Source organism: Callithrix jacchus, chromosome 10 (genome assembly GCF_049354715.1).
Source record: "Callithrix jacchus isolate 240 chromosome 10, calJac240_pri, whole genome shotgun sequence".
Taxonomy (NCBI): domain Eukaryota; kingdom Metazoa; phylum Chordata; class Mammalia; order Primates; family Cebidae; genus Callithrix; species Callithrix jacchus.
In genome coordinates, this window is record NC_133511.1 from 55,893,680 (window position 1) to 55,921,045 (window position 27,366).

Below are 27,366 nucleotides of genomic sequence, written 5' to 3' on the forward strand. Positions count from 1 at the left end.
CCCAGGGTTACCACTGTTGACTTTTCAGAACATTTAATCATTTCCCCATAGCCTGTGTATCTGGTGAGCACTCGAGATTTCTGTTCAATATTATTTGAAGACAATCATGATCATAGACTCATAGGGTAGGAAACAACCTTAAAAAATATTTGCCCAATTCTCTTAATTTACAGATGAGGTACATGGAACCCAGAAAGAACAAAGAAATAAATTAGAAGCAAAATCAGGTCAGAAATAAGATCATTCGTTTCTTTAATAAACATACATTAAATATGTTGTCCTAAGCACTGTTCTAGGCACAAGGGTTACCTTAGTGAGTAACATCAACATGGATTCTGACTACCAATGTCCTGTCTTACACTGTTTTGTTCTAGCTCCAGCTGCCTATGAGGGTGTTCAACATAGTTTGCAATATACTTTATTGTTGATTCTACACCAAACTCTCTTGTGGGAATAGACTTCAAGTGACTTTGTTAAGAGAAGGTAGTTCTTTTCCAAGTGTCTGCAAGTGTGTTGATATTCTTTGATTTTTTAGTGCTCATAGGGAGCCTCTGTCACATCAGCTGAAAATCATTTACTATATTGAGTCTAGTCTGTGTGCCACTGGAAGGCAGGCTTTCCTTGCCACCATGAGCAGTTTATTTTTGTCCTCTGGTAGGACTGGCAAAGGGCTAAAACATTATCTCTCATTGAAGGAAACAGTTGTCTCTTAGCATTGACCTTATCTTAAAAGTGCCTCATATGATCGTCCAGACTCTAATAAGGTAATGGAAGTACTTAGTTTTAGAATCAAGCGTTAAAATTCTTCAAAGGGGCATAGTTTAAAAGCTGCTATAAATCTACCTTCCCAAAGGTGATATTTCAGTCATCCACTGAACACTGGATGGCACTACAAGAAAACTTGGGATTAAAAAAACAGTAGTTTACTCTTTTTAGTTTAACACTAGATTTAAAGCCCTGTCCATCATCCAGTACCTATGTCAAAAATCATCCTGCACAAGAGGCCTCAGTTCTTTTACTGGTAAAGCTAATGACTTCTAGAACTACGAACCTTCACTCAGGCACTTGGGAGAACACTTCATCCTGCTCACTTTGCCCTTAGTCCCAGGCCAGTCTCTAAAGAAATAAAGTCTTTACCTTGTAAGTTATGGATAAAGCTGGCTGGTGGGCAGAGAAATGATATTCCAGACAAAACAGAGTTGGGGGAGGGGACAAGAGAAAGAAACTTGTGTTTCCAGCCACCCTAACAGCCCTGAGAGTCCTCTTAGTCCTCTTGGATATGAGTGATATTGGGTTCCAGGGACACCTGTCTGTGCCTGCAGGGCCAGATTCATGGTGGTTCTGCTTCTCCCCTTGCCTGGCAGCTCTTTTCCCTATGCCTGGCAATTCCTGTATTGGCTGATTTACCTGCAAGGCTGTATGTGGATCTGTCTTTACGTGGCCACTGGCGCTAGCACGCACTGTCAAGATAGAGGGAAGCCAAAGCGAGGATTGCAACTGTCCAAGCCTAGAGCGGGAGGTGAGCTGCCTCTAGACTCGACTGCAGCTTCCCTTCCTCCTGACACACATGGAGTTTGGTAGCGACGGTGCCTGTGCTGAAGAACTGCAGACAAATACTTAGCCAACTGGATGTGTGTGAGCTGGCTACAAAGGCAGCGCCTGCCTCACCCGGACCTCCTGCTGGCAGGATGTAAATATACCTGCAGACTGGCCAAACAGGGCTGCCTTTTCTCCCCAACCCCTCCCTCCTCCCACCCTCTCCCTCAGCTAACCAGCATGAGAGAAACTGAGAAAGCAACAGCCCGCAAGTGACAGCTCCAGCCTGATTCCGTTCGTCTCTGAGCCGAGGTGGGAAGTTGATTGTGCGGCAGCTTCATTGTGAATTCCTTCATAGCATCGCTATGTTTGCCTCTATCTGGTATGCTAAGAAGCTGGGTCGCAGGTTCGTGCACAATGCCAGGAAGGCGAAATCAGAGAAGGTATGGAATGAGTGGGGTTGAAAATTACCTTTCCGGTTTGCCAACTGCCTGCTCTGGACCATTGGTCTGAGTACAGACGCAGTCTTTATTTGCTTGGGGTGAGAACCTGCCTCTCACTGTGAATGTGGTCCGTGCCACTTTGAAAAGGGTAACACTTAGAGTCTAGGTTGCTTGGGAGGGGAGCATTAAGGGTTAAGCAAGAACATTGGCTATTCAAAATATATGGTGAAATCATCAGTTGATAAAATGTCTTCACATAGACTTAAGATTCCTTTAAATAACATAGAATGAAAGCAATTGAACAGCTGCAATTTTTGCTTGTTCAGAGAGCTCTCTAGTAAACTTGTTGCTATACTGCATTATTTTATTTATTGTGATCTTTGGTTCTGAAGTGGGCATTATATATACCTGAGCCTTTCTGTAGTACATGTGCTCCAGTGTGCGTCCTAGGAGCATATATCTAGGACTCTCAGTAAGGTTGACCAGACTCAACAGGGATGCTTGGTATCCTTTCACTAAGCCATCGTTTCAAAAGTGTTCACAATGAGCAAGAATTATATTTATAACCACGTAGTGTGGTCATTTAGAGAATAGATTTGCATTTCTTGTATTCAGCATGGCCAGTCATTTCCAGAGAATCTCTATGTAGACTTAATTAGTTAGTTATATGTCTCTGAGAAATTAAAATAGCCTGTAAGTCCTAAGTTATATTACACGCTTGGAGATAACCAAAGATGATACCTTACATCTTTAATTTGTCCAGTGCTTTCTGGGGCACTGTCCAAACTGTCATATTTAGGGAATTCATATTCAACAAGATGGGCATTGGGGAAACTTGCAAAGGTAACAAAATCTTGTGAAACAGATTTTACATATTCCTCTGAGGATATGATCTTTAGCCCAGTCTCTTTAGTGCTTTATATAAACTCATGAGATTGACCCAGAGATGGCTCTCCAGGTCTGTGACATAGTCCTTTCTCTCACCTAGAAAGATGTCTTCACTTTAACTTGCTATTCATTCCTTCACAGTGGAAATGATAAAATGAACAAGAATCCAGTGATTAAACAAGATATAGTTTTTCTTTAGCATGAGAAGAAAAAATATCATTGGAGTTCTGGCTTTAGAGCTGTAGCCTCGTAGAATGTCCATATCTAACAATTATAGAACGATGACTGACATGTTATTTAGCAACACTTTTGGTGGAGGAGGGAGGGGAGAATTGGGATAGAATTGGTCTCTTCTCCATTCTATATAGACCAGATAAAAAGATTACAAGCCTAATTATCATGTATCAACTAATATCACATATATTGAACAGTTGGCTTTTGAGCTTGTGTTTTGTTTTGACTTTCAAATAATTTTGAAGGAAAGAGACTTGAGAGTAGGTCTTTTATTGGAACAAATGTTTTACAAGAGTCCTTTCTTCCTATAAAAATTGTAGGCTGTACGGATGAGAGAACTGTCAGAGACCACAAATGGCTCTGAAAGCCACTGGGAGATAATACCTTATGCCAAATTAGTATGCAAAGAAAGTTGAATCTCCCAGAAGCATTTATTTCAAGCTTGGGCCCAAATGTTGGAAATAGCAGCTCTATCAAATTCAGTGTATAGAACCTACAAAGATATTAATACAACAAAGTAACATGAGCTTCTGCTTCTTAAGAAGCTAGTAAGGGGCCTTCAATCTGTCTCATTCATTTCTATGATGGCTAATGTTTAAAACAAGCAAGAAGAAACCAAATGTGATTTTAAGGGTTCAAAATATTTACTTAACTTACTAAGAGAGTAAGGTGCATTCACATCAGGAAATCTACTGAGTGATAAAGACCAAAGGAAAAATTAACTCTACTGCCTTTCTGATAGCAAGAGAGCTAGGAGGAGTTAATTTTGAGCACTAGGTCATGATAAGCAACATGAAACAGCATCTTGGTATTTTTAAATGGAATTTGTATTTATAGAGTTCCTGAAATAAATTAAAAGGTATGTTACCTTGAAAATTGTAGGTACTTAGTCAATTCTTGGTGAATGGAAATTTATTCATTTATTTTGTATAACTACTTTTATTACATAGTTTATTTAAACCTACAATTTTAAATTAATATTTCTTCTAAGGGTTTGCTAATGTACTTTGGCTAACAGAGAGTTAACAAATAATATAACAAGCTGAATTAATTTACATAGTGTAGTTCTATAACATCAGAGATCATATAGTTGCAAAACAATGGGGCATAGAAAGTGCTACTAATGATATGTTGTCATGGTGTATCAACAAATGGAAGAAATGTAGAGAATAAAATTATTATTGAATTTTATTTTTAAAATGACCAGTATATTTAATTGTGAAAGAACATGTTTTAGCAGTTGGGGAGATATATCTTTACAAAGGACAATGATTATGATTTTTAGTACCCTCTGTAAATTTGGAGCTTTTTTTTTTTAGTAGGTAAGTTTATTTCTTCCACTCAAATAAAACAACCTGAACTCATCATAGCCCTTCACAACATTCAGGTATGACCCGGAAAGTATTTTCCTCAAGGTTGGGGTTAATTGAAAAGCTATTAATAATTAGGAATGTACAAAACTAAATGGCATTCTAAACACTCAGTGTGACTTATTACTAGTTGTCCAGCCTACTGTTTTCCCTCAGCTAATGTCAATGGAATTCAGTAGCATCACAAAATGCCAGTCATAATGCCCACAAAAATAATCATATTAATGATAATAATGTCTATACACCTTATGCATTAGCTTCTTTATACATAAAATTTAATCTAATTATCACAGCAGTTCTATTAAATAGAAATTATTTTTCCTGAATCTTAGAGAGAAGAGTAGCTAGTCCAAGGTCAGAAGACTAATGCTAAGTATCAGTGCTGGGATTTGCACCTAGCTAGCCCAAGGTATTCCAAAACTGACTCCTTGTGTCTCTACGCTTTCTTCCTTCCACTCTTCATTCTCCTGGATCCCCTAATCTGTCTTGTCTGAAGAAGGTTGCTCATCTTTTCTTATCTTGTCCTTCTCTTTTATATTAGAATTTCAAAGTGATAAGGTTTACAGACTCAAAGTTACTGAATGTGTAACTCAACCTCTTTATTTCAGATAAGACTATACCTAAATTATTTTGAATAAACAGTTCCTGTTGTTAAATATCTTACATTCTTTGTCTTCTATTATTGGTTAAGTGTAGCAAACTTGTGTTGTCATTTTTTCACCTATTTTTTTTTGAGATGGAGTCTCACTGTAGCTCAGACTGGAGTACAATGGCACAATCACTGCTTACTGCAGCCTCAACTTCCCCAGGCTCATGTGATCCTCCCACCTCAGCCTTCTGGGTAGCTGGAACCACAGGCATGTGCCACTACACCTTGCTAATTTTCATAATATTTTGTAGAGTGAGGTTTCCCCATGTTACCCAAAGTGATCTCGAACTCCTGAGCTCAAGGGATTCACACACCTTGTCCTCCCAAAGTGCGGGATTACAGGCGTGAGCCACCATGCTGGGACACATATTATTCTATTTGAATACCTTTTAATTGTCATATTATTATAATCTTAACACTGGCATTTTTACCCATTGCTTATTCATATAGAATCCAAAGATGTCTTTTATCAAAAAGGACCTAAATGCTTGGCAGTTGTACATGTGCTGTCTTTTTGAAATAAGTCAAAGATGTTAAGTGATTCACGTTGACATTTTTCTAAAAAGCTACACAAGGAATTCTTTGTTATTCCTTCATTAAAAAGTCCATTTGTACCAACAAATTCTGTTAATAAAATTATTTTAAAAGTGATAATATGAAATCAAGATTGCCTGGCTGGGATAGACTACCTCCATTCAAATTAATTATTCCTTTCTTCTTTGTTTTGACCCTGTGTAATTAATTCAGAAATTAGCATCTTACTTGTATGCCTGTTGTCATGTTTCAACTTAAATCACTTAGTTTAGTCAATCTCCAGACTGCCTTACTCTAAAAAGCCAGTTAAAGAACCTTTAAGATAAATTGAAAGTATAATTTCTGGTGACATAATAATACAAAGAGTATTGGAATACCAAAAGTTGTGTGCCTTCACTTCCCTATCAGCAATATATTGCTTATTTCATTTGTTTTTGTTTCAATTTTTATATTTCTTTATCTTTTAGGTACACATTATGAAATATACCTTCATGATGTATTTAGGAAAGACTAGTATCAATATTCGTAATCCTGTAGATGAGCTTGGCAGTTATATATAAGCTATGAATGATGTAACTAAGCCCACATTGTCCTGACATTAGGCCATATTCCCCTTGGAAAACTTTTTTTGACAGTATCTCACTCTGTGGCCCAGACTGGAGTGCAGTGGTGTGATCTCAGCTCACTGAAACCTCCATCTTCAGGGTTCAAGCAATTCTCATGTCTCAGCCTCCCGAGTAGCTGGGACTGCAGCTGCATGCCACCACACCTGGCTAATTTTTTTGTATTTTCAGTACAGATGGGTTTCACCATGTTGCACAGGCTAGTCTCGAACTCCTGGGCTCAAGCAGTTCACCTCAGCCTCCCATAGTGCTGGGATTACAGGTGTGAGCCACCATGCCTGGCCTACCTTGGAAAACTTTTAAAAACCAGCACACTAGTTCTACTCTCCCCCTTGTCTAAACCAAACACATTAATTCAACATAAACTAAAATGAAGGATAAACTAATAATGCATTTGCTGGCAATATGACCAAGGAAAGGGAATTATGTCCTGGTGATGTTAGTATTATATAAAGAGCATCAGGCTTTGGGTAAGGACTTAGAGGGAGGGGGATTACATTAGCCTTGCTCTTTGCTATCCGACCCGAAGTAAGTGATTTGGCTTCTCTGGCCTTAGTTTTCTCATCGGTCAAATAGAGGTAAAATTTATGCTTCAGTAGATTTCCAGTGTCCTCAGGATAGTGTTCAAACCCTTAATATAATCTACAAAGCCCATCACGATTGGCCTCTGCTTTCCTCTCTATCATCACAACTTGCCCCTCTTCTATGAGCACTTTCAATCCAGGATTCTGAACTACTTTCAAATCCCTAAATGGCCCATGCTCTCTAGCTTCCAGGATTTTGCTTAATCTGTTTGGCTAACTAGCTAATCACAGCCTGGCTGTACCCGTCATTAATTCCACTCTAGACTTAGGTGACATCACCATCACTAGGAAACTTGTCCTGGCCTCTATAAGCCCAGGATGGATCTATCTTCCGCTCCCATGGCAACTTGTGCATTTGTTGTAATTATCTCCATTTTTCTGTAATCCTCAGTATATTTGAAATGAATGATTTCTCAATCTCATTCAACATATTTCTAGAGTCTAAAAGAATGCCTGGCACATAGTTGTCTTTCATATGCTATTTAATGGATTTGAGGTTGTCATCAATTTTGAGTTGCACCATTATTTCATCTATTGCTAAAAAAAAAAAAAAAAAAGATTGCTAATGAAACCATAACACAGCATGAATTGCAAGATGCAGCTTTATTTCACAGGCGTTAAAATATAAAAAAAGTTCATTCTTTAATAATATATGACATAATGGTGCAGAATGAATAAAATTAAAGATAAATGAATTAATATAAATAAAATGTTTAAAATATATTTGCTATCAAATTACTTTTATTTCCTTGGTAATATTAGTAATAGTTTGCATAGAGAAGTATTATACATAACCCTGAGACATATCATATATTTTGACTTGTGCCAGTCAGACTCAACAAGTATTATATGTCCCATTCTGAATTTAGGAAGGTAAATGTTAAAGGAAAAAATGAAAATTAACATTATGAAATGGATTAAAAGACATCATCACACTGGAACTATTTAGATTGAGGAAAGCTTAAGAGGGCTTCCAGACTCCCTGCTATATATTTGTATGTCTAAACAACAATAGTTAATACTTATTGAATTTGTTCTGTGAGCTGAGAACTGTGAATACAAAGACCCAGTGAGATTATTACTATTAGTTTTTAGAGAGAAAACATATCACAAGTAGGTGTCTATGATTAGACAGTATGATTCTAGAGCTCAAGCTCCTTACTGGTAAATAATACTCTGCCTCTGTATGTTTCCATATACCATATATATATATATATATAGAGAGAGAGAGAGAGAGAGTGTGTGTGTGTTTATATAATACACATTATACTATATATATAAAAGCATGTGTGTTTACAATGAGTTATATACTAAGTTTATTTTCCCCATAAAAAATAAATCTTAAAAATAAATTTAAATTCAAAAACGGAAATTTATCTCAGGCATAAGAAGTATCCTGATATTGAAGATTCATCAGTCCTCAGTGACCATTTTATGTCTATTTTTGCCTCATAGTAGATCGAAAACTGGTCTGACCTGGAGAGAAGGCTGAACAGATTGTCCTCTCAGATCCCTTTCTTAGAGGCTGTGAGTCTCTCAAAGTTCCTCAGTTGTGAGCAGCAGCATGACTCAGCGCCCCAGTGTCTGCCTAGCTGCTGTGACAGAGAGGACAGGTGTTTGCCCATACTGAATGCAGCCCTGCAGTTCTCCTCTGTCACCTGGAAGGTGAATCAAGCAGCAAAATGGACAGTAGCACCTGTTCTGAGGTCCCAGAACTGCTGCCCACCCTGGCAGAGCACAAACCACAACTTTTATGAGGTCAGGGAGAGGAGACAGAATCAGAGAAGTGCCCAAAGTGAAGGAAGGGGAGAGTAGGCTGGAGAGCAAGATAGTTGGTCACAAAACCATTGTAAAATTGTGATTAGTTGTACTAATGAGTATTAAGCAGTTTACTTGAGCATTATTACATGCACTTTGCATGTACCATCTCATTTCATCCTTACTACAACCTTCTGAGGTATTCTTATTATTAGCTGCATTTAATAGATGGACTAAAGTATAAGATGTTATGGGATTTGCCAAAGGTCGTAAGTGGTGGAGCCAGCATTCAGGAACAGGTTTACTGAATCTAAAGCCTGTGACCCTAGCCCCACTCATATTTTATGCTCTTCTTTAAACTCATCTTGAGTTGGATGGACCTCTGATAGGAAGAAGAGAGAGGCTGGAAACGAGACCTGACTTCTCTGTTGTGGTCCTTCAGAAGCCAGATATCCAGATAGCCTTGCTTCAGTCTAGAGTACAAAACTTTATTTGCATCTTTTTCTTAATATAACTTTAGAATAATATTCCTCTACCTGATATTGTTGAGTGATATTACACTGGGTAATGAAGATGAAAGGACACATTCTCCCATCCAGCAAGATTAGCTTAAGCATGATTATCACTGTGAAGATAAATTTGATAATCAGTTAATCTACATGTCTTATTTGCACATGTATTGTAGGAATGAGGCAATTAGAGAAGGTATTTCACTTTAAATAATGCCTTGTAGTATTTGCTTATATTTGAGGTAGTCTTATTTCTTCAAATACCTTATTAAATCTTTAATTACTAAATCATTATAAATTCTGTCCTATTTGGTCTGAACATCTAGCATCTGGAAGGTCCTAAGTGAACTCTGGTTGGATGATTCACTTGAATGGGACACTGTTAGCTGTATGCAGTGTAGGAATTAAGACTGGATTGGAGGTTAGTGGGGCTGGGTGTTAACTGACTGCCCCACAACCTTTGCCACCTTGACCAAGTGTCCTAACTTTGCTGGGCCTGAGTTCATCTGCAAGCAGAGTCCTTCCAACTCAAACATTCTTTGATTCCAATTCTGATTTTCTATAAAACTGCAGAATCCTTAAAGGAAAGGATTTCTACTCATTTGTCTTTGTATTCCCAGCACCTAGTAAAATGCCCAGCACTAGGAAAAGCAGAACATTTATGCCAAATGACTATATACAAAAGGCCTTGAACCTTCTTGACCATTAGTAAGAAGACTATAGTGGAGATTCTACCCACTTTCAAAGTGGGAGCACAAGGAAAAATGCTCGGGGGCCCTTGTTTTTTATTGCATTTTTCCTTGAAGAAAGAGGAATTATGAGGCATTTTGTAGCACTGGGTTTGAGGTTTTGGTTCTCTTTCTTTCTCACCTTTCATGCCACTAATACTGAAGTAAAACAAACAGTAACTAGCATAAAACCAGAGTCCTCTTCAGCTACCAACAATGACATCAATCTAAAATTTTCCAACTGCCTTATCCTGTATGCCACATCATTACAAGCTTATAGTTGAGAATGAAATCTCTATTGCTTGAACTCTCTCTCTTAAAATTCCAGTTATTTAGAGATGCTCCATCCTACCTGCTACAGACTGAATTGTGAGTTCCCCAGATTCTTATATTGAAACTCTAGTCCCCATTGTGACTATGTTTGGAGATAGGACTTCTGGGAGGTAAATAAAGGTAAATGAAGCCATAATGGTAGAGTCTTAATCTGATAGGCTTGGTGGCATTGTAAGAAGAGGAAGAGACAGATTTCTTCATCTTTGTCTCCACTGTGTGAGGAGATGGAGAAAAGGCGGCTATCTGCAAGCCAGGGAGAGAGAGCTCACTGGAAACTATACCCTGATAGAACCTTGATCTTAGAATTTCCAGTCTCCAGAACTGTGAGAAAATAAATTTCTTTTGTTTAAGCCACCTAACATCTAGTATTTTGTTATGGCAGCCCAAGCCATACCACCTCCCACTATTGTAGATATATATTATGATTTCTAATGAGGAGTGGTTTTCTAGTGCCAAAGGCCAGCCTATCACCAGGTAGAAAGGGCATTCTTTTTTATTCAAAGTATTAAATACATGGCTTCCTCAGGGTTTAAACCACTCAATCTTTTGAAGGAGTTAGGAAAGATTATTTAAAGTGGTAATACATTTTTTTTAAAAAGGAGAAGTTAAGGGGAATGAATGAAATGCTTTTGGAGGATTACTTTGGCTGTCTTTATAGTTGTCTAAGCTACAGAGTAGGAGAAATGAATCCAAACTGTTTATTCAACAAACTTGATAAAACAAAAAATACATTTAATTCACAAAATAGTTATATTTCTCTTCCATACCTACTTGTTATTTTAGGTCACCAGATTTAAAGGCAGAATTGGTTGATATTCCCTACCATACCCTCCACTGTTTGTCACAAGTTAGTCTTGGAGAAAGTTTCTACTATGAGAAGGGCTGGTAACTTTTCACCAGGGTTTGCAGCAAGATATGACAAAACGAGCACTGTTAGAGGTGTTGAGGTCCGTGGTATTCCTGTGCTTGTTAGCAGTGCAGATCTATGTGATTTGACAGAAATTTTGGTGATTCTCTAGCACGGGAAAGGTGAAAACTTATTTGTTGTGGAAAAGGTAAAAGTATATTGAGGTTAAGGGAGCTGGAGGAGGGACAGTGCTTGGGAAAATTTAAGGATAATGAGAAAAATAAGTCTTTTTCTTGTTCCTTTCCTATTTGGACATCATTCTGGCGTAGGACTGACTTTCCTTTAATTTTTTTTCCCCAAGATTCTTGTAGAGGTTTTTTGTCATCTTCATTGACTTCTGTCTTTTACACATTTTGTGATTCCTCTTATTGGCACACCACCCAAGAGCAGTAAGGCAGTGAAAGACTCTAGATCTGGCTTTAAGACTGGTTGGGTGACCTTGAACAAATGACTGCATCTCCTTGATTATTAGTGCTCTCATGTATTAAAAAATGGTGATACCCACTTTTTCATGGGTTTTTGATTCAATTAAAACTGCAGGTGAACAATCTATATATTGTAAAAACTTTTTCTTCCCTACCTCCTTTCTTTCCTCCTTCCCTCCCCCCTTCTTTCCTTTCTTCCTTTTTTCTTTTCTTCCTTCCTACCATTCATTTCAATATTCTACCCAGTTCTAGAAAAGATGAAAGATAGTTTTTACCTCTTCAACGATGATGCCTCTTACTCTACTATCCCCTTAGGCTTCTGAATGGACTTGCTTTGTCACCCTGGTTTTATAAAATGAGGAGGTGTGTCATTATATCTCTGTCTCTGGCTAGAGGCAGAAGATGACTAAGAACATCTTTCTTTTACAAGTGAGAATTGTTAATATGATGACTTTGAGATAGTTCTAGGTTTTTCTTTCCTTTTAAATAGTTTTCTAGATCCTCCTCATATAATATTGTCCCCCTGCTCCCAGCCCTTCCTATACTCCTGTTTTTCAAAATATACCACCCAACTATTAAGAAAGGAATTCCCTGTTTTGTGAATGCCAATTAAGACATATCACTTCTCATTTGAAAGAAAGTATTATGTGCTGAATGACTCAAATTGCTTATCTTCTAGCTGGTAAATGCATCACCTGGCCGTTGTTGCTTTATTTCAAGTCCTGGGAAAAAGAGAGAAAAGTCCCACGTAATGTAACATTGAAGTTCAAAACTGAAAAGGAATTATTATGGATAATAATGGTAACCTTAGTGAACATTTATTGTGTCTTTAGTATGGGCCAGTCACTACTCTATGATTTTACGTGTTCTAAACTTAGCAATCTTCACAATGGCTTTTTATGCAAAGTAGTATTTTATCCACATTTTTACAGATGAAGCAAAAAAAGGTCAATTAATATGTCCAAAGATGTACAGTTAGCATGTTTTAAAGCCAGGATTTCAATCCAGGCTATCGGGACCTGAGTCCACATTCAATGAGAACTTCTCATACCTTTCAAATGAGTACACTGAGTCCCTGGGGAATATGAGGTTTGGGACAATTTTTTTATCCAATATCTCCCAATATTGATGGCCAAGTTTTGGGGATTTGAACCTAGATATTAACAATTCCAATCTTCAATCTCATCGGCTCTATGCACCACTAAGATGTGTGCCCCTGCATTTATTTCTCATGATCAAATATCAAGGAGTTTCAAGCACTACGACCCTTATTGTCTTTGGTAAACAATAGCTGCTAAGATCCTCTTTCATTTAATCAAAGGTATTGTGGTTATATTCATATATTTGAAAGGTGGTATTGATAATCTTTGATGATATTGTTAGTGTTTAACCGATGTGACTTTATTTGACTTCAGTGCCCTGCTTCCATTAAAAAAAAAAAAAGTCACCCAACAGGATGGCGTTTGGAAAACAATTCCACACCAGCGGTTGCATTAATTGCTACTTTGAATGTTCCTGTTGTGAACTGAATGGAGCCACTTTGGATCTATTTCTTAGAAATAGCCATTTTTATTACCTCTGCTCTTGGATGCACAGTTCTGAGATCTTCAGCGGGAAATATCTTCACTAATCACTTTCCCTTTTCTGTTTTCTTTCCATAAGTAATCCTTTTCATTCTTATGACAGTTTTTAATATTCTCAGATTTAATTTATGAAGAATAGGGGATGTTGTAGCACGGTCTTGCCTCTCCTTTCAACATATAGCATTCTGTTAACTCCCCAAGTGTAACATTTTGAATTTCATGTTTAATTCAAATATGATCCATTATTTTATTAAAGTTGAGTTTTTTCTTTACGTATGTGTAGAATTTGCAAAGGCTTTATGAAAATGGCTTTTGTGATATGCAAGTAAGAATTTCTTTTAGTATCAGTCATTTCTTCAGTGAGTGTTTTTGAAAAAAGTAGGATAAAATATAGTATGATGAATAATGCTTGTTAGCAATTGTCAGCTACACTATGCCTGTTAGAAAACACATTCTGAAACAATTCAGATTAAATAATGCTTTTTGTACTCCACTTTTTTTTTTTTGCAATTTTATAAGTTCATTTGATGTATTTGATGATCAGCAATGAGTTCTCATCCACATTGACTGTCTGTAGATTTTTGAAAGTGGTAACAGGTACATAGGTAACCAAAGTATAGAGCTTATTTGGTGAATCATCCTCATTACGTTTTCTGGATGACTGCACACGGATTCGGTATGGGACATTCCTTATTCCTTTGGCCCAGACAGCTTTGTTGAGCCTGGTATCAATGCACACATCTGGAGTTCCTATTTCCTTCATAGCAAATTTCGGAATCTCTCTGAGTGCCCGAGGGGCACGCTTCTTGAAGCCCACTCCATGGATGCACTTGTGAATGCTGATAGTGTATTCTCGGGACACCACCTCGTTAATGGCAGAACGGCCCTTTTTCTTCTCGCCACCCTTCTTTGATAGAGAAGTCGTATCTTCTCTATTTTTCCTGCTTGACCCTTGACTGACCCCAGGTTAATAAAATTCAAGTAAATAAATTATCTGTAGCCCTTGAAGTCAATTAACAATTAAACAAATACTCATTTGCCCCTTGGTATTAAAAAATACTTACTTGCACAGTCCTATTAATATACTGTGCTGGGACTTACTATTATGCATGGATGCAGAAATGATCCAGCTATGGTCCCTGTCCTAGGGAAGTTGAGGTATAGATTGGGAAAAAAGAAACATACACAAGTAAGGCAAACACTTAGCAAACACTATACTGCTTGAAAGTATAAACAATATGCCAGTTTTTCCCTCTTATTTATTCTGCCTTGCCCAGACCCTCTTTGCTTATTTGCTGAATCCTAACATTCTTGACCTCTGTGATCATGCCTGATTGCAAACCACCTGGTATATCATTCATTCACTGAGCCCTGTTCTCCAAGATTAGAATAAAACACACCTGGTTTGATTACATTCTTAAGAAGCACATGTGAATGTCCATAGTATCCTTCTACAACCCCCCCAAACCCTGAAAAAGTCTTGAAAAAACTGTTCTTATTTTTAATACTTCTATTAAAATAATAAAAGTAGAGTATTTAAGAACATGGTTTCTAGATCCAGGTTTCCTTGTTTCAAATCCCAGCACTGCCATTTACTAGCTGTGGAACTCTGAGCAAATTACTTAAACCTTGTGTGCTTTATTTTCCTCATCTATAAAATGAGAATAATAGTGCCTGTCTCATGGAGTTGTTATGAGGATTGAGTAAATATTTTTGAATACCTGGTTTTACCTAAGTTTTTTAAAATGAATATAATGTGACAATTCATTTAAAAAGTTATTATGGAGTGCATACAATTCTTTGGAACCTCTAAAATAATTGGCCAACTCTTTCATCTCATTCTCTGCCTCTGATTTTTACCTGTGGTGGGACTATTTTGAACAACTTTGTAATCACGTGCTTCACAACATCAGCATAGATGGGCAAGCTCATTTCTGCCCTAATATAGCAATCTTGAGTTTCACTGTCAGTGAGCAGTACTTTTGGAAGGTGACTCTGATTTAAGCAGTTGATCTTACCAGAAGATACTAGGATTACTGCAATTTGATTGTTGAGTCATTAACTTGAAAAGCGTCTATCCAAGGGTGTCTGCTTTGATGTCTACTCAAGAGAGCATCCTCTGTGGAGATAGGGCAAGGGTCTCTAATTAGTGTAATGAACTTCTGTCTTCCTAAAGCACCAGTTCTGCTTTTAGAAATAAATCAATGTCCAGCATCACTATTTGTTGCTCAATTATATAGATACTTCAGTGTGTTCCTGTGCATTTACGAACTGTTTAATGGAGGTAAGTATATTCAAATAGCAGAAGAGGCTTACTTTTGCATTTATGAGTAACATTGAGTATGCCACACCTATTTGTTATTTATTTAATTTCATCACTGGTTGAGTAAAGAGCATGTCTTTCTGAACTATTTTTTTTAAAGAAACTGGACAGTAACTTTGAGTAATTAGAAGACATAATCTCAGCAATCCATAAATGTATTCATTTAAGAGGTGCCTCACAGTATGCTGGGAAGCTGGGGTATGTTGGTGAACACGGCCTATTCACTACTCATAAATGAGCAATTGCAACATAGTGTGATGAATATGATATATGAATATGATGTGTTCAGGGATTTTATACATTTCCATTATTGGTTGAGTAAATATTTCACAAGTCTGTGAAGTAATCCATCTTAGATAATAAAAAGATAAAGTTTGGTTGGGATTTTATTTTTTAACCCATGGGTTACAGTAGACGAGTGCCAGGTATAACATGAGCACAATTGAATTTAAGTCAAACTATTAAATATCTCAGAGTGCTAAGTGAGACAAAATAACATTTAGTTATCAAACCTGGATATAGTCTTATTGTGATAAAATATAAGCATAATATAAAATTTGCCATTTTAATAATCTTTAAGTGTAGAATTATGCGCATTAAATACATTTTCAATGTTGTACAACTATCGGCACTATCCATTTCTAGAATTTTCAGTATACCAAATGAAAATTCTATGCCCATCTGAATATTTAACATTAATAAAAAAATTTTCAGACCTCCCCCATTTGAACTTGCCATAAAATGTGCGGGCAAATTTACAATAGTTCCATCTACCTGTTACAGTTATTCTGAGACTGTTTCAGAAATACTTACAAATCCTTCAGCTTCCATTATTACTTTGATAAGATTTTATAACAAGAAAGCAGGAGAAGTGACTTTGGATAGGTCTGAAGTCATGATGTTAAGCATTTTGTTGCAAGTAATGCAATTTAATTCCAACTAAGTACTTTTAGCTTTACTAAGATTAGTAATTAAATATTTAGTTGTGCAGTAAATTAGCTACGCCATGTGGTCATTGGAAAGTAGGTACTCCATTTACTGAAACATAAATTTTTTACAAGGTATTGTAATATAACTAGTAAATTAATAATGACAATTTAAGCTTCAGCTAATTAAACTCTTCCTTAGCATTTATTAATAGAGGGTCTAAACTAAAACAACTTTGATTGTGATAAGTGTTGTGATGATTTAGCTATGCCAAACAAGAATAAAATTGAAAAAATGGAATGTTTGTAACTAATTATAAAGATAAATAGTGAGTTTTCAACTGTCTTTATAAATGTTGATTGACAAATCTAAACCAGAATTAAATATGTATTAAGGAGAGAGACTTTATGGTCAACTTCATACCCTTATTCAGACAGAACATTTTTTTAATGAGGATTGACAACATTGCTATAACTTACAATCAAATAAATTTTAAAGAGCATCATCAGTGTGCCCAGAACGCCATAGGCCCTTAAAAGAGCATAATTAAGTTCTCTGAGGCTCAGTTTTGTTGTTATTGTTTTTTCTAATCTGTAAAATAGGGATACTAGAGGTAAATCATGAGCATAACAGTGCTGTATACAGTAAGTGCTCCAGATTCCATTCATTTATTCATTCATTAAAATAAACAGTAATTAGAATTAATGACATATGCATAATGTATTCTCATTTAAGTATCTAAAAATAAAAGAGACATAATTTGCCAAAGTACCTTTCCTCAACTCTGAAGAGTTCAGGCAAGTGAGGGAGAGAGATGTTTGAGTGGACGACCGTATAGCATGACAATTCATTTGTATTTTTCAAAGTTGTGCTTTCAGAGGTGCTGTAGACTCAACACAATTTGGAGGCATAGCAGGAGAAGTGGACAGAAAGGAGTGGAGCCACAAGAAGCCTTGGAGAGGGGATGATGCTTTGAAAATATTTAACATAAGAAGAAGTTTGACAGGCAGATGTGGTGAGGGAGTCATTCTGAGCAGAGAAAAAAGGGCAAAGCACAGATTCCTCAAAGAGCATGGCTTTTTCATGAAGCAGCAGGAGATTCATCTTGGTCTGAGCAGAGCAGGTACACAGGGAAATGGGAGGTTGTGACTTTGAATAGGTCAGCTGGGGCCAGATGGTAAAAGGTTTGGTTTGTTATCTAAATAGTTTGAATTATTTGATGGAGGATGGAATAACCGTGTCACTGATGGGTTTTAAGGTGAGAGAGTGGTTGACATGATCAGATTCAGATTTTTGGAAAACGTATCTGGCAGCAGAATGTGGAGAGTGTATTAGAGATGAGCAAGAGTACAGACAAGGAGATGCTTCAGGAAATGTTTACAGTATTCTCAAAGTTCAGTGTGCACAGAAATCACCGAGAGTTCTTGAGAAAATACACATTGCTGCACTCTACCTGCAAGTTTCAGATTCAGAAGGTCAGGAACAGGGAAGAATTTGCGTTCTTTTTTTTTTTTTTAAATTGGATTTTAGGTTTTGGGGTACATGAGCAGAGCATGCAAGACAGTTGCGTAGGTACGCACATGGCAGTGTGCTTTGCTTTGCTTCTCCCCTTCACCCACATTTGGCATTTCTCCCCAGGCTATCCCTCCCCACCTCCCCCTCCCACTGGCCCTCCCCTTTTCCCCCCAATAGACCCCAGTGTTTAGTACTCCCCTTTCTGTGTCCATGTGTTCTCATTTTTCATCACCCGCCTATGAGTGAGAATATGCGGTGTTTCCTTATCCTCAGCAAACTGACACAAGAACAGAATTTGCATTCTTAACAAGTTTACAGGTACTGCTGCCACTCTGGGACCCTGTTTTGAGATCCGCTGACATAAATAAACAATAAAAGTCTGTCTTAATCAGTTTGGGCTGCTGGAACAAAACACCATAAACTGGGTAGCTTCAACCATATTTATTTCTTCAAAATTCTGGAAGCTGGAAAGTCCAAGATCAAGGTACAAGCAGATTCCATATCTGGTGAGAGCTTATTTCCTGGTTCATAGATAGCTGTCTTCTCACTATAACCTCACAAGATGGAAGGGGAAGGGAGTGTTCTGGGAACTCTCATATAAGAGTACCAATTCCATTCATGAGGCTCCACCCTAAGGACTGATCCACCTCCTGATACCACTGCCCTGAGGATTAGCTTTTTACAGATGAATATTAGGACATAAGCATTGGTCACTGAGCTGAGTCAGTGAAATACTAGTAGTGAATGAAATCTCATTCTAAAGGCCTGATTGATTGGAAGCACCCTCATGATACAGTTTTGCCTGCTGAAATTTTGCTGGAATAATATTTCCATGCCTTGGGCATTTGATGATGCTGGAGGGTGTTAGGTGAAATAAAGTGAACCAACTGTTTTCTTGAATAAAAGTGACATGTGGCTCCCAGTGACTGTTAATGCTGTGATAGCCTTAGGAATATTCTAATTCAAATTCCATTGTTTTTTATTCAGATTGAGAGAAGGAAGGGACTTGCCTTTCCACAGAGCTGGTTATCTAAGCAGGTTGGTTTCTGACATAAGGTGCGGGTCCTGCAGTCTTGCCTAGTTCCTGTGTTTTCAGCTATATTATGGTCAAAGGAGAACCTGGATGAGTTTTACTTGTTTCACTGTTTCAGCTTTTTAAAAAGTAACCATGTACTTTACTAAGAAGGTTTATATGATCATTTTCTTTTTGGTTGAACAAGACTTTTCTCCTGCTTTTGTTTATTCCGTGTCATGTGTTTGTTTTTAAGGCAGACATCGTCTGTGATTACCTTTCGTTGTAACGAAGGCTTCTTTTTCCTGTAGCCCCAGTGTTGTTCTGGTGCAATGGGTTTCATCTGCTGAGTGTAGGAAAAGGTTTTAATTGACGTAATTAAGTCTGGTATGGTTATCTCAGATTTAAAAAGAGGCAGTTGATTCTTCTAGAATGTGAGGGTATTGCCTGATAGAGCTAGCACGCTGTGTGTAATAATGAAGGTAGTTTGGGAAGAATTTTGTGCTCTTCATTAGGAGCGAGATGAGGTATCCTTTTGTCGGCAGGAAGCTCAAGACACAGGCTTGAAATTGCAATGAATATAATAGGATTACCTCACACTTGAGACGGTACTCTCACTAAAGGGGGCACAGAGCCTTCCCTACAAATCTGCACTGTTTTGGGGATAGGGGTCTTGTAGAGGGATGCTTTGAAGAGATAATTTATGGTATAGTTTGGAAGACTTTCTTCCCTTCTTTCTGTGTGTCTGTCCAGAAATAGAGTAATGATCATAAAATTATTACTCTATTTCTGGCATCTCTCAAAAGTGTTTTTAATGGAAGGGCTTTTGAGGGTTATTTTGTATATGAGACAGTATGTTCAGGATGTTCTAAACGATGTCCAGAATAAATATATTTTACTTCTGTAAGCAGTCGGTGTGATTGCCTAATATTACAGCTCATAAATGTTTATGAAGATAAAATGCTATTAGTTCATGTAATTTCTCCCAGGTATAAGGATAGATATTGAGAAGATATTATTGAATACAAAGAATGTTTTGAAAGTGTGCATGGAACTTTGAATGCATTTTAATTTCAAAGTAAGAGCAGTTTTGAGTTAATTAAGCACCAGAGACCTTACCTAAGCCCACTAAATTGAGTAATGTGTAATATCTCTATCTCTGCCTCCCCATTTCTCCCCTCTTTTTTCTCCCTTTCCCCTCTCTATTCTGTTCTTTTTTTTCATATTTTTACAAAACTTTGAGTTGTGTTTACCGAGCATTGTGTAAAGCATTAAGTATACCAGGACAGATAAGAGTGAACATTTGGCTTCAAGTTTACATTTTAATGTAAGAGGCAGGCAAGCAATTTGTGTCTCCAAGTCAAACCAACAGTTTTGAATATACTCAAGAGAGAATACATTATTCCAATCTAAAAATAGAGAATATTCCAAGGAAACATGGTAAATTAACTGACCATAAAGAGGAAAATGGATTTTGATAGGCAGAGGTGGATAGGACAGCATTCCAGGGTGAGAAAACACAGAAAGCAAAGGGTTAAGAGCATTTTAGGGAAGCTAAGTGTATTTATTCTGGTTTGAGAATAGGGTATAGAGGAGGGTACTAAGAGTTTCATCTAGAGAAGAAGGGTTGGACTAGACTGGGGAAAGCCTTGCATGGAGCAGTAAAGAGCTAGCACTTAATTCCATGAACAGAAGGTAGACATGGTATAACTAATTCAAAATCCATTGTGACAAGAAAATACAGTGCAATAATGGTTAAAAGTATGGACTCTACTAGGATTTCAAACTCAGGCCTTTGCTTATTATTTGCGTATGTTATTTAATGACTCTGTACTTTGCTGCTTTCATCCCTAAAAATAATGATACCTCCTTCATGGTTTTGTCACAAGGATTAATTTTAATGACGTATATAAAGTCCTTCATGTATCATCCAGCTGTTATTCTGGACTAGTATTGTTGCTCTTCTTTTTATCTCCACTTTTCCAGCATCACTTCGTATTAGGACTTTTAAGCCCCTATCTGTTCATAGAACTAAACTAGAAAATAACTTTGTGTTTGGATCTTGTAAATCTTACTTATGTGCTAGGATGTATGGAAAGTATTAGCAACACAGAGATGAATAAGAGCCCAATACACAAATAAGGAATTGTGGCACCATATGGTCACACCATATACAAACTCCTTTTAAAGTGCTTTTGGAATATGAACCAATCACTACACTCTAAAAGCTATGGACAGAGAACACACTCACAGTATCTTAAGATATAAGAAACTTGGACATGGAGTTTGCCTCTCAACTCAGCATATTAATAGATAGCAAGGAATTTATTTATATTACATGTAAAGCAAGTGTATAATTTAGGATTAAGGGTTACCCTAAGAGTATGATTGGTTGAGTTATAGGGAGATAGGAAGTCCATTCCCAGATGTTATAGTGTACAAAAGAAGTTCAATGTTATATGTTTCATCCGTAAAGCCTTCCCGAATAAAGTGAGATTCTAATGCTGTTCAAAAGCCTGGAAAGTAATACATAAAATGGTGGGGGGAAAAACATGTCTTCATGAATTTTGTCATTGTTTTGAAGAAGGCGGAGTCATCCAGTGAGAAATGAAGAGCTGAGGATAGGCTGTGAGATGGCATCTTAAAGAACTAAAGGGGCAAGGTAGGCAGAGAAGATGGGCATGGGTCCGGGTAGGGTATGTGTGTGTGGTACCCTAGCAAATGGCTGTAGACTCTGAGGAAGTTATCAGGAGCCTTGGATTTTCAAACTGGCAAATAGATTATTGTACTGGAGAGAAAGGAAAGTACTGATGAGGGACTATATATGATTTAAAGAAGGCTGTGATAGCTGGGAAAGAGATGGACTTTAGTAGAAGGAGAACAGGGAAGGAAATTAGCATGTATTGAGCATTCACTATGTACCAGGAGTACTGCTAGCTACTTTCCATGTCTTGTCTCATTTCAACCTCACATTAATTCTGTGAACAGATACTATTGTCACTATTTTAGAAGAGGGGAAACTGAATTTAATTTAAAATGACTTTCATAGATCATATAGTAAGTGTGAATTAAGAAATCCAAGCAAAATATACACAATCAGAAAGTCTAAATTCAGTGTTTCCACTAAACCACATCATATCTTCATTCATCTGTTTGTTCAGTAACTAATCACAGAGCCCTGACTGTGTGCTGGACACTATGTTGCTGTCTTTACATTCTTGCTGTGCTCAAAGTAGCTGCTTAATCTTGGAAACCACATTTCTATGACTGTTTTCTCACTTATTAAATAGGCTTTTGTGGCTACTTAATCAGTGTTGGTTAAATCCAAATTCATATTTCAATAATTATAAAGTAATTGCAATCCATTCTTTTCCATTCCCCAAGAAAACACAAAATTCAATATTTGGCATCATTTTATTAGTTTCTTTCAGTTATTTCTGTTATTTACTGTAAAGGTTATGAAGACGATATTGGTTATAATAATGTTGATAATAACAATCTTTTATTGAGCACATATACTGTGTCAGGCCCTGTGTTCATGTAATGCTATCTCATTTAATCTTCAGCAAAAGTGCTTGAGTTGGAACAATTTGACTGTTTTATGTATATGGAAACTCAAGCTTCAGGAGCTTAAATGACTTTGCTAAAATCACACAGATAAGTGACAGACCAGGATCTTAAATTCCAAAATGTCTCATCACAAACCACATGTTTTTAATCATTAGGTGATACTGCCTTTTTATCTAACAGAACGTATTCTTTTGTCAGAGTAGTCAGTAATTCAGACCACCCTTGCTCCTAGTTTGTCTAAATTAGGGAACTTTCACTCTAATTCATAGTCTTTGGAGTTGGTTACTGTTGTTTTAAATGACTGCACTTGAAGAAGACAGTTTCATTTTGCTTAAGTGGGAAACAAACAAAAAAACCAGTTTTGCTGTGCATCCATAGACATCCCAAAGCACACATCTCCTCAAACACTGATTTTCTAGGACAGAAAATGTGAAATTCAATTTCTTTGGTTAGAGAAATTCTTAACAAGCATTGAATGGTAATCTCTTTCTGTTTCTAAGTTACTCAGGAGTAATATTGTGGACTTTATTTTTGACAAGTATATTGAAGAGACTAAAATAGAACAAGAGTATGAATATATGGTCTTGAAGGCTTATTAGTATCAAGGCTGGAGCACAAAGTGGAGAAGGGAGTTTTATCAGTCTTTTGATGTTTTAGGTTCTACACATTTAGAATTTGAGATTAAAATCAAAGGAGAAAGAATTGGAGAGGGGCCAATAATTAGTTTACAAAAACCCAAAATAGTAATTAAAATTATTAGAGAAGGAAGAAAAAAATAATAGCAATAACAGCTAATATTTATTGACAGCTTATGATATGTGGCACCCTACGCAAAGCATTCAACATGTGATTAACTTAATTGATCCCCTCAAGGCATATATGAAGTAGGTACTATGATCACTGCTATATAGATGAGAAAATGAGTTTGAGAGCAACAAAATGACCTGGAAAAGCTCACACAGCTAGTGGAGACAGAAGTCCGTTTCTGTTTGGCTCAAGTGTTTTACCCACTGATCACCATCTTGACTATCAAAAAGGTGAGTCAGAACTGAGGGTGTGGGAGGAAGACCCAGGTGTTTCACTGCCCCTGGCCACACCTATGACACATCTCCACTTTGAAATCATGAATCCTAATTCTCAGAATTGTGACGATGTGTATCATTGATAATGAAAGAACTTAGCCTTTGGAGTCTGGCAGTTGTTTCATCTAGCTGCATAATCTTCCGAAAAATACTTTACTGAGGCATACTTCTATAAAATCGGGGGAAAATGAATATAAGATGCATAGAAAAATTTAGTGCCTTGTACTTAATGTTCATAATGGTTCATAAAACATATTAATAATATCATGTGTTTAATGCAATGGTTGGTTCCCAGAAAGAATCCTCAATAAATGGTGTCTATTGACTATATTTTGCGTTGTGATTCTTATCAGCCTGTGAGTCTGGGAAAATTAGCAGGTGTATGCAATGACATCCATAGTTCTTCTACCATAGAGAAAGGTCATCTGTTCTTACTAATAAGAATCACATTTCCAGGACAAGTTCTGGTATGTGACAATACCACAGCAAAGCTTCTTAGAATAATATCTTTATTAAATAAAAGCTGTTTGCCTTTAGGGGAATAATAGTGCACATTGCATAATCCTCTGCTTTGCATATTGAAATTTGGCTGCCAGACCTTGCTAACGGAATTCAGGAAGTACCTTAAAGTGGAGAATGACCTTCACATTTTTACAAAATAAATGATTAATATGGGGACGATTAATTCCACCTGTACTCTGTTTCCCAAACAGCTTTATCCATCCTGATAAAGGTCTTTCACTTTCAAGGATAAATGATACATATTTTTAATACAATTATGAACAATCAGGTATGTAATTTATATTTGCTATGCATACTACAATACATAATTAAACATCATTCCATAATTAATTAAGGCATTAAAACCTGGAAGTAGCCAGAAGCTACTTTGCCACAGCATCCTGAGTTGGGAGATTATTTATAAATAGTCTCATAATATTAGGACTGTTTTTATTTCTGTTTTATTTTCTTCAAGTGTCATTAGATAGATCAGTTCTGATTATATATTGCATCTGAATATGTGATGTAAACAGAGTGATCGAAGGATACTCACCTATACTGTTTAGATAAAATCTAGGTAGGCAAATGTTCAGTCCAAATATAATACTGACCCATTTCAAAACAAACTAGAATGGAATTTACTACGTATATTAAAAATATGGTACAAGTTTGTCCCCAGGCAATTTGTGGATTGAATCCCTGTAGTACAAAAATAGGAAATAAGCCATATATTTAATGGTTGTGCATCAATAGTGAAAATAGAAATTTCAGATTCAACTACCTGCCTGTAGATCTTGTCTTTATGATAAGCAAGTAGTTTATCACAATTCAGTTTAGTTAAGCTATCCTTAATATTTTTTTAATAATGATGATTATAAGAAAATTATAACCATAAACATTTACCAAGTACTATGTTAAGTAATTTAGATATACTCATTTAATCTTTACAATAGTCCTGTAAAATTAATAGTGTAATTCTTGTATTACAGTGGGGGAAACTGAGCAGTTAAGTGACCTAGAATGTATACAATACTATGATCTATTTTATAGATTAAAAGATGAAAAATTGAAGAACACAGTAGAAATTGCATATAATTGGTTTCTGCATGTGTGAGAGATGGGTGTTTTCTCAAACTGGCTTGGGTTTGCCTTTGAAGTTTGTGTTGCTATCATGATAAAAAGAAGTCAGCAAGGCCAATTACAGTGGCTCACGCCTGTAATCCCAGCACTTTGGGAGGCCAAGACAGGCAGGTCATGAGGTCAAGAGATCAAGACCATCCTGCCAACATGGTGAAATCCCATCTCTACTAAAAATACAAAAATTAGCTGAGCGTGGTGGTGTGCACCTGTAGTCCCAGCTACTTGGAAGGCTGAGGCAGGAGAATCGCTTGAACCCGGGAGGCAGAGGGTGTAGTGAGCCAAGATCACGCCACTGCACTCCAGCCTGGGTGAGAGAGTGTGACTCCATCAAAAAACAAAACAACAACAACAAAAAACTTAGCATATGACAGATGTCCTATACCCTTGAATGAAAGTAAAGGTTCACAGCCAACTTTCAGCTAGTTTCCTTCTGGAGGAGTCAGAATGTCTGAATTGATAATTATACTAAAGAAAAAAAATTTGCATTACCATATCTGTCAGGGAGAAGGATGGATAAATGTGGAGGAAAGGTTCACTGAGTTGCCCTCATCAGAGATAATCATATTCCTTATTTTCAAGTAATACCGCATTTGGTAGCTGATGTCAGTAGGTGATTGAGTGTGTTCTGAGAACCTGTGACTGAACTCTGCAGGAGTGTACTAAGTATGAAAGGTCCTCAAAACAAAAAGCAATCTGGGAACAGGTAGGTGCGAGATTTGACTATATCTATTTCAGATTCCCATGAATGCTTCATGTGTCTTGCAGGTGAGTTTACAGTGAGGACACATCACATTTCTCGATTTCTTTGGTATCTACCCTTGTGCTACCACAAAACTGCTGTCTCTATATTTTAACCTCTGAAGGCTGCGTGGCACTTTTCAAATGCAACAACAACTCAAATATATTCTGCTTTGGCTTATGCCTCCTCTTTTCTTGGGAAGGTCTTAATTTTTCTTAAAACCCAATTCAAATACTACCTTTAAACTATTAGTACAATTTACTCTGTGCTTTCTCCTGTTCTTTCATATCAACAGATTCAGGTAGAGACATGATGGTTTAATCATGAGACATTCAGATAAAGAGAGACAGAGGACTGGACCTGACCTGTGTGGGTTCTGCATATAGGAGTGGATCCAGGCTGAGACATCTGACAGCAAGAAATAGATCCAGTGAATGTGACAGTGGCTTCTGAGCCTATGAGCCTGACTTGGACATTCATTCATCATTATTCAATGTTAGGCATTGTGTCAGTTAGTAGGAATGAAAGACTTGTCTCTAGACTTCAAATTATCTATACCAGAAGACATGCATACTAAGGAATATGTAATAGTAGGGGTCATTGTTACCAAGATGAATCAATGGGTTTTCCATTGGGTTTTTAGGTAATAACCGGAGGAATCTTAGAGGAGTATAAATTCCAGGAAGTTATCTTAGAGGTTTTTGGTAAATCCCAGGTGCTGGGCTAAGACCTGCAGTCCTTAGGACAGTGACTACTAGAGTAATCCAAGGTAAAACTGTATTCTGGGAACCGGAATGTAGCAGAATGAGGAAAAATTAAAGTCCAGAACCACGGGGTCTTAAGGCAAGTGCTTAGATTGGCACCAGAGCAAACTGGGAACAGCCAGTTAGGAAGGCTGGCTGATACTCAACTCCCTTACTTAGGGCCTGTGACAGTTTATAGTACTGTTTGCTTTATGTCTATATTGGCTGGGATCTATCTTTTTGTACCCTCTGTCACTTAGTATATGTGTTACCTTGGGCAATCTCTTTACCTCACCAAGCCTAGGTTGCTTCATATAAAATGGAGATTAATAATTACTTCTTCAGGCTGTTCTAAGTGAACAAATAGTTCATTACACAGTGTCTCATGCATAGTAGGATTTCAATTTTTGCTGATATCATCATCACATTCTCATAATAATAATATCATCGCTATTGCCATTGTCAATATTACTAGCTGTTATGGGACAGACTTTAGCTGAGCCCAGCTATACGGTGCTGAAGATTGCAGACGTAGGAGCATGAGTTCACACATTCCTCCATTATGGCATTTCCATCTAATCTTTATGTCAATAGTGTGTAACTTGCACTCCTGTCATATTAGATTATAAAATAAAGCATATAGTATTTGGCACAATCAGGGTATGCTGAACAAAAGAATAACTCAGCTAGAAAAGAAATCTGAAATGTCC

General features: G+C 37.0%; 1 protein-coding gene and 1 pseudogene across 36 annotated transcripts in view; one reads left to right on the forward strand and one right to left on the reverse strand.

Annotated features, from left to right (window-relative positions):
• Positions 1–27,366, forward strand: part of DLG2 (discs large MAGUK scaffold protein 2) — a 2,299,762-nt gene that overhangs the window by 1,287,813 nt on the left and 984,583 nt on the right. For 5 of the 36 annotated variants that reach the window (XM_017978571.4, XM_078340090.1, XM_035264080.3 and 2 more), the window contains exon 1: positions 1,774–1,979. The exons of the other annotated variants lie outside the window; for them this stretch is intronic. In XM_017978571.4, the coding sequence (XP_017834060.1) occupies positions 1,902–1,979 (78 nt within the window). In that variant the 5' untranslated portion in view covers positions 1,774–1,901. Of the gene's footprint in view, positions 1–1,773; positions 1,980–27,366 lie in introns of those variants that run through there. 36 annotated transcript variants of the gene reach the window in all.
• Positions 13,625–27,366, reverse strand: part of LOC118145613 (large ribosomal subunit protein eL31 pseudogene) — a 39,426-nt pseudogene continuing 25,684 nt past the window's right edge.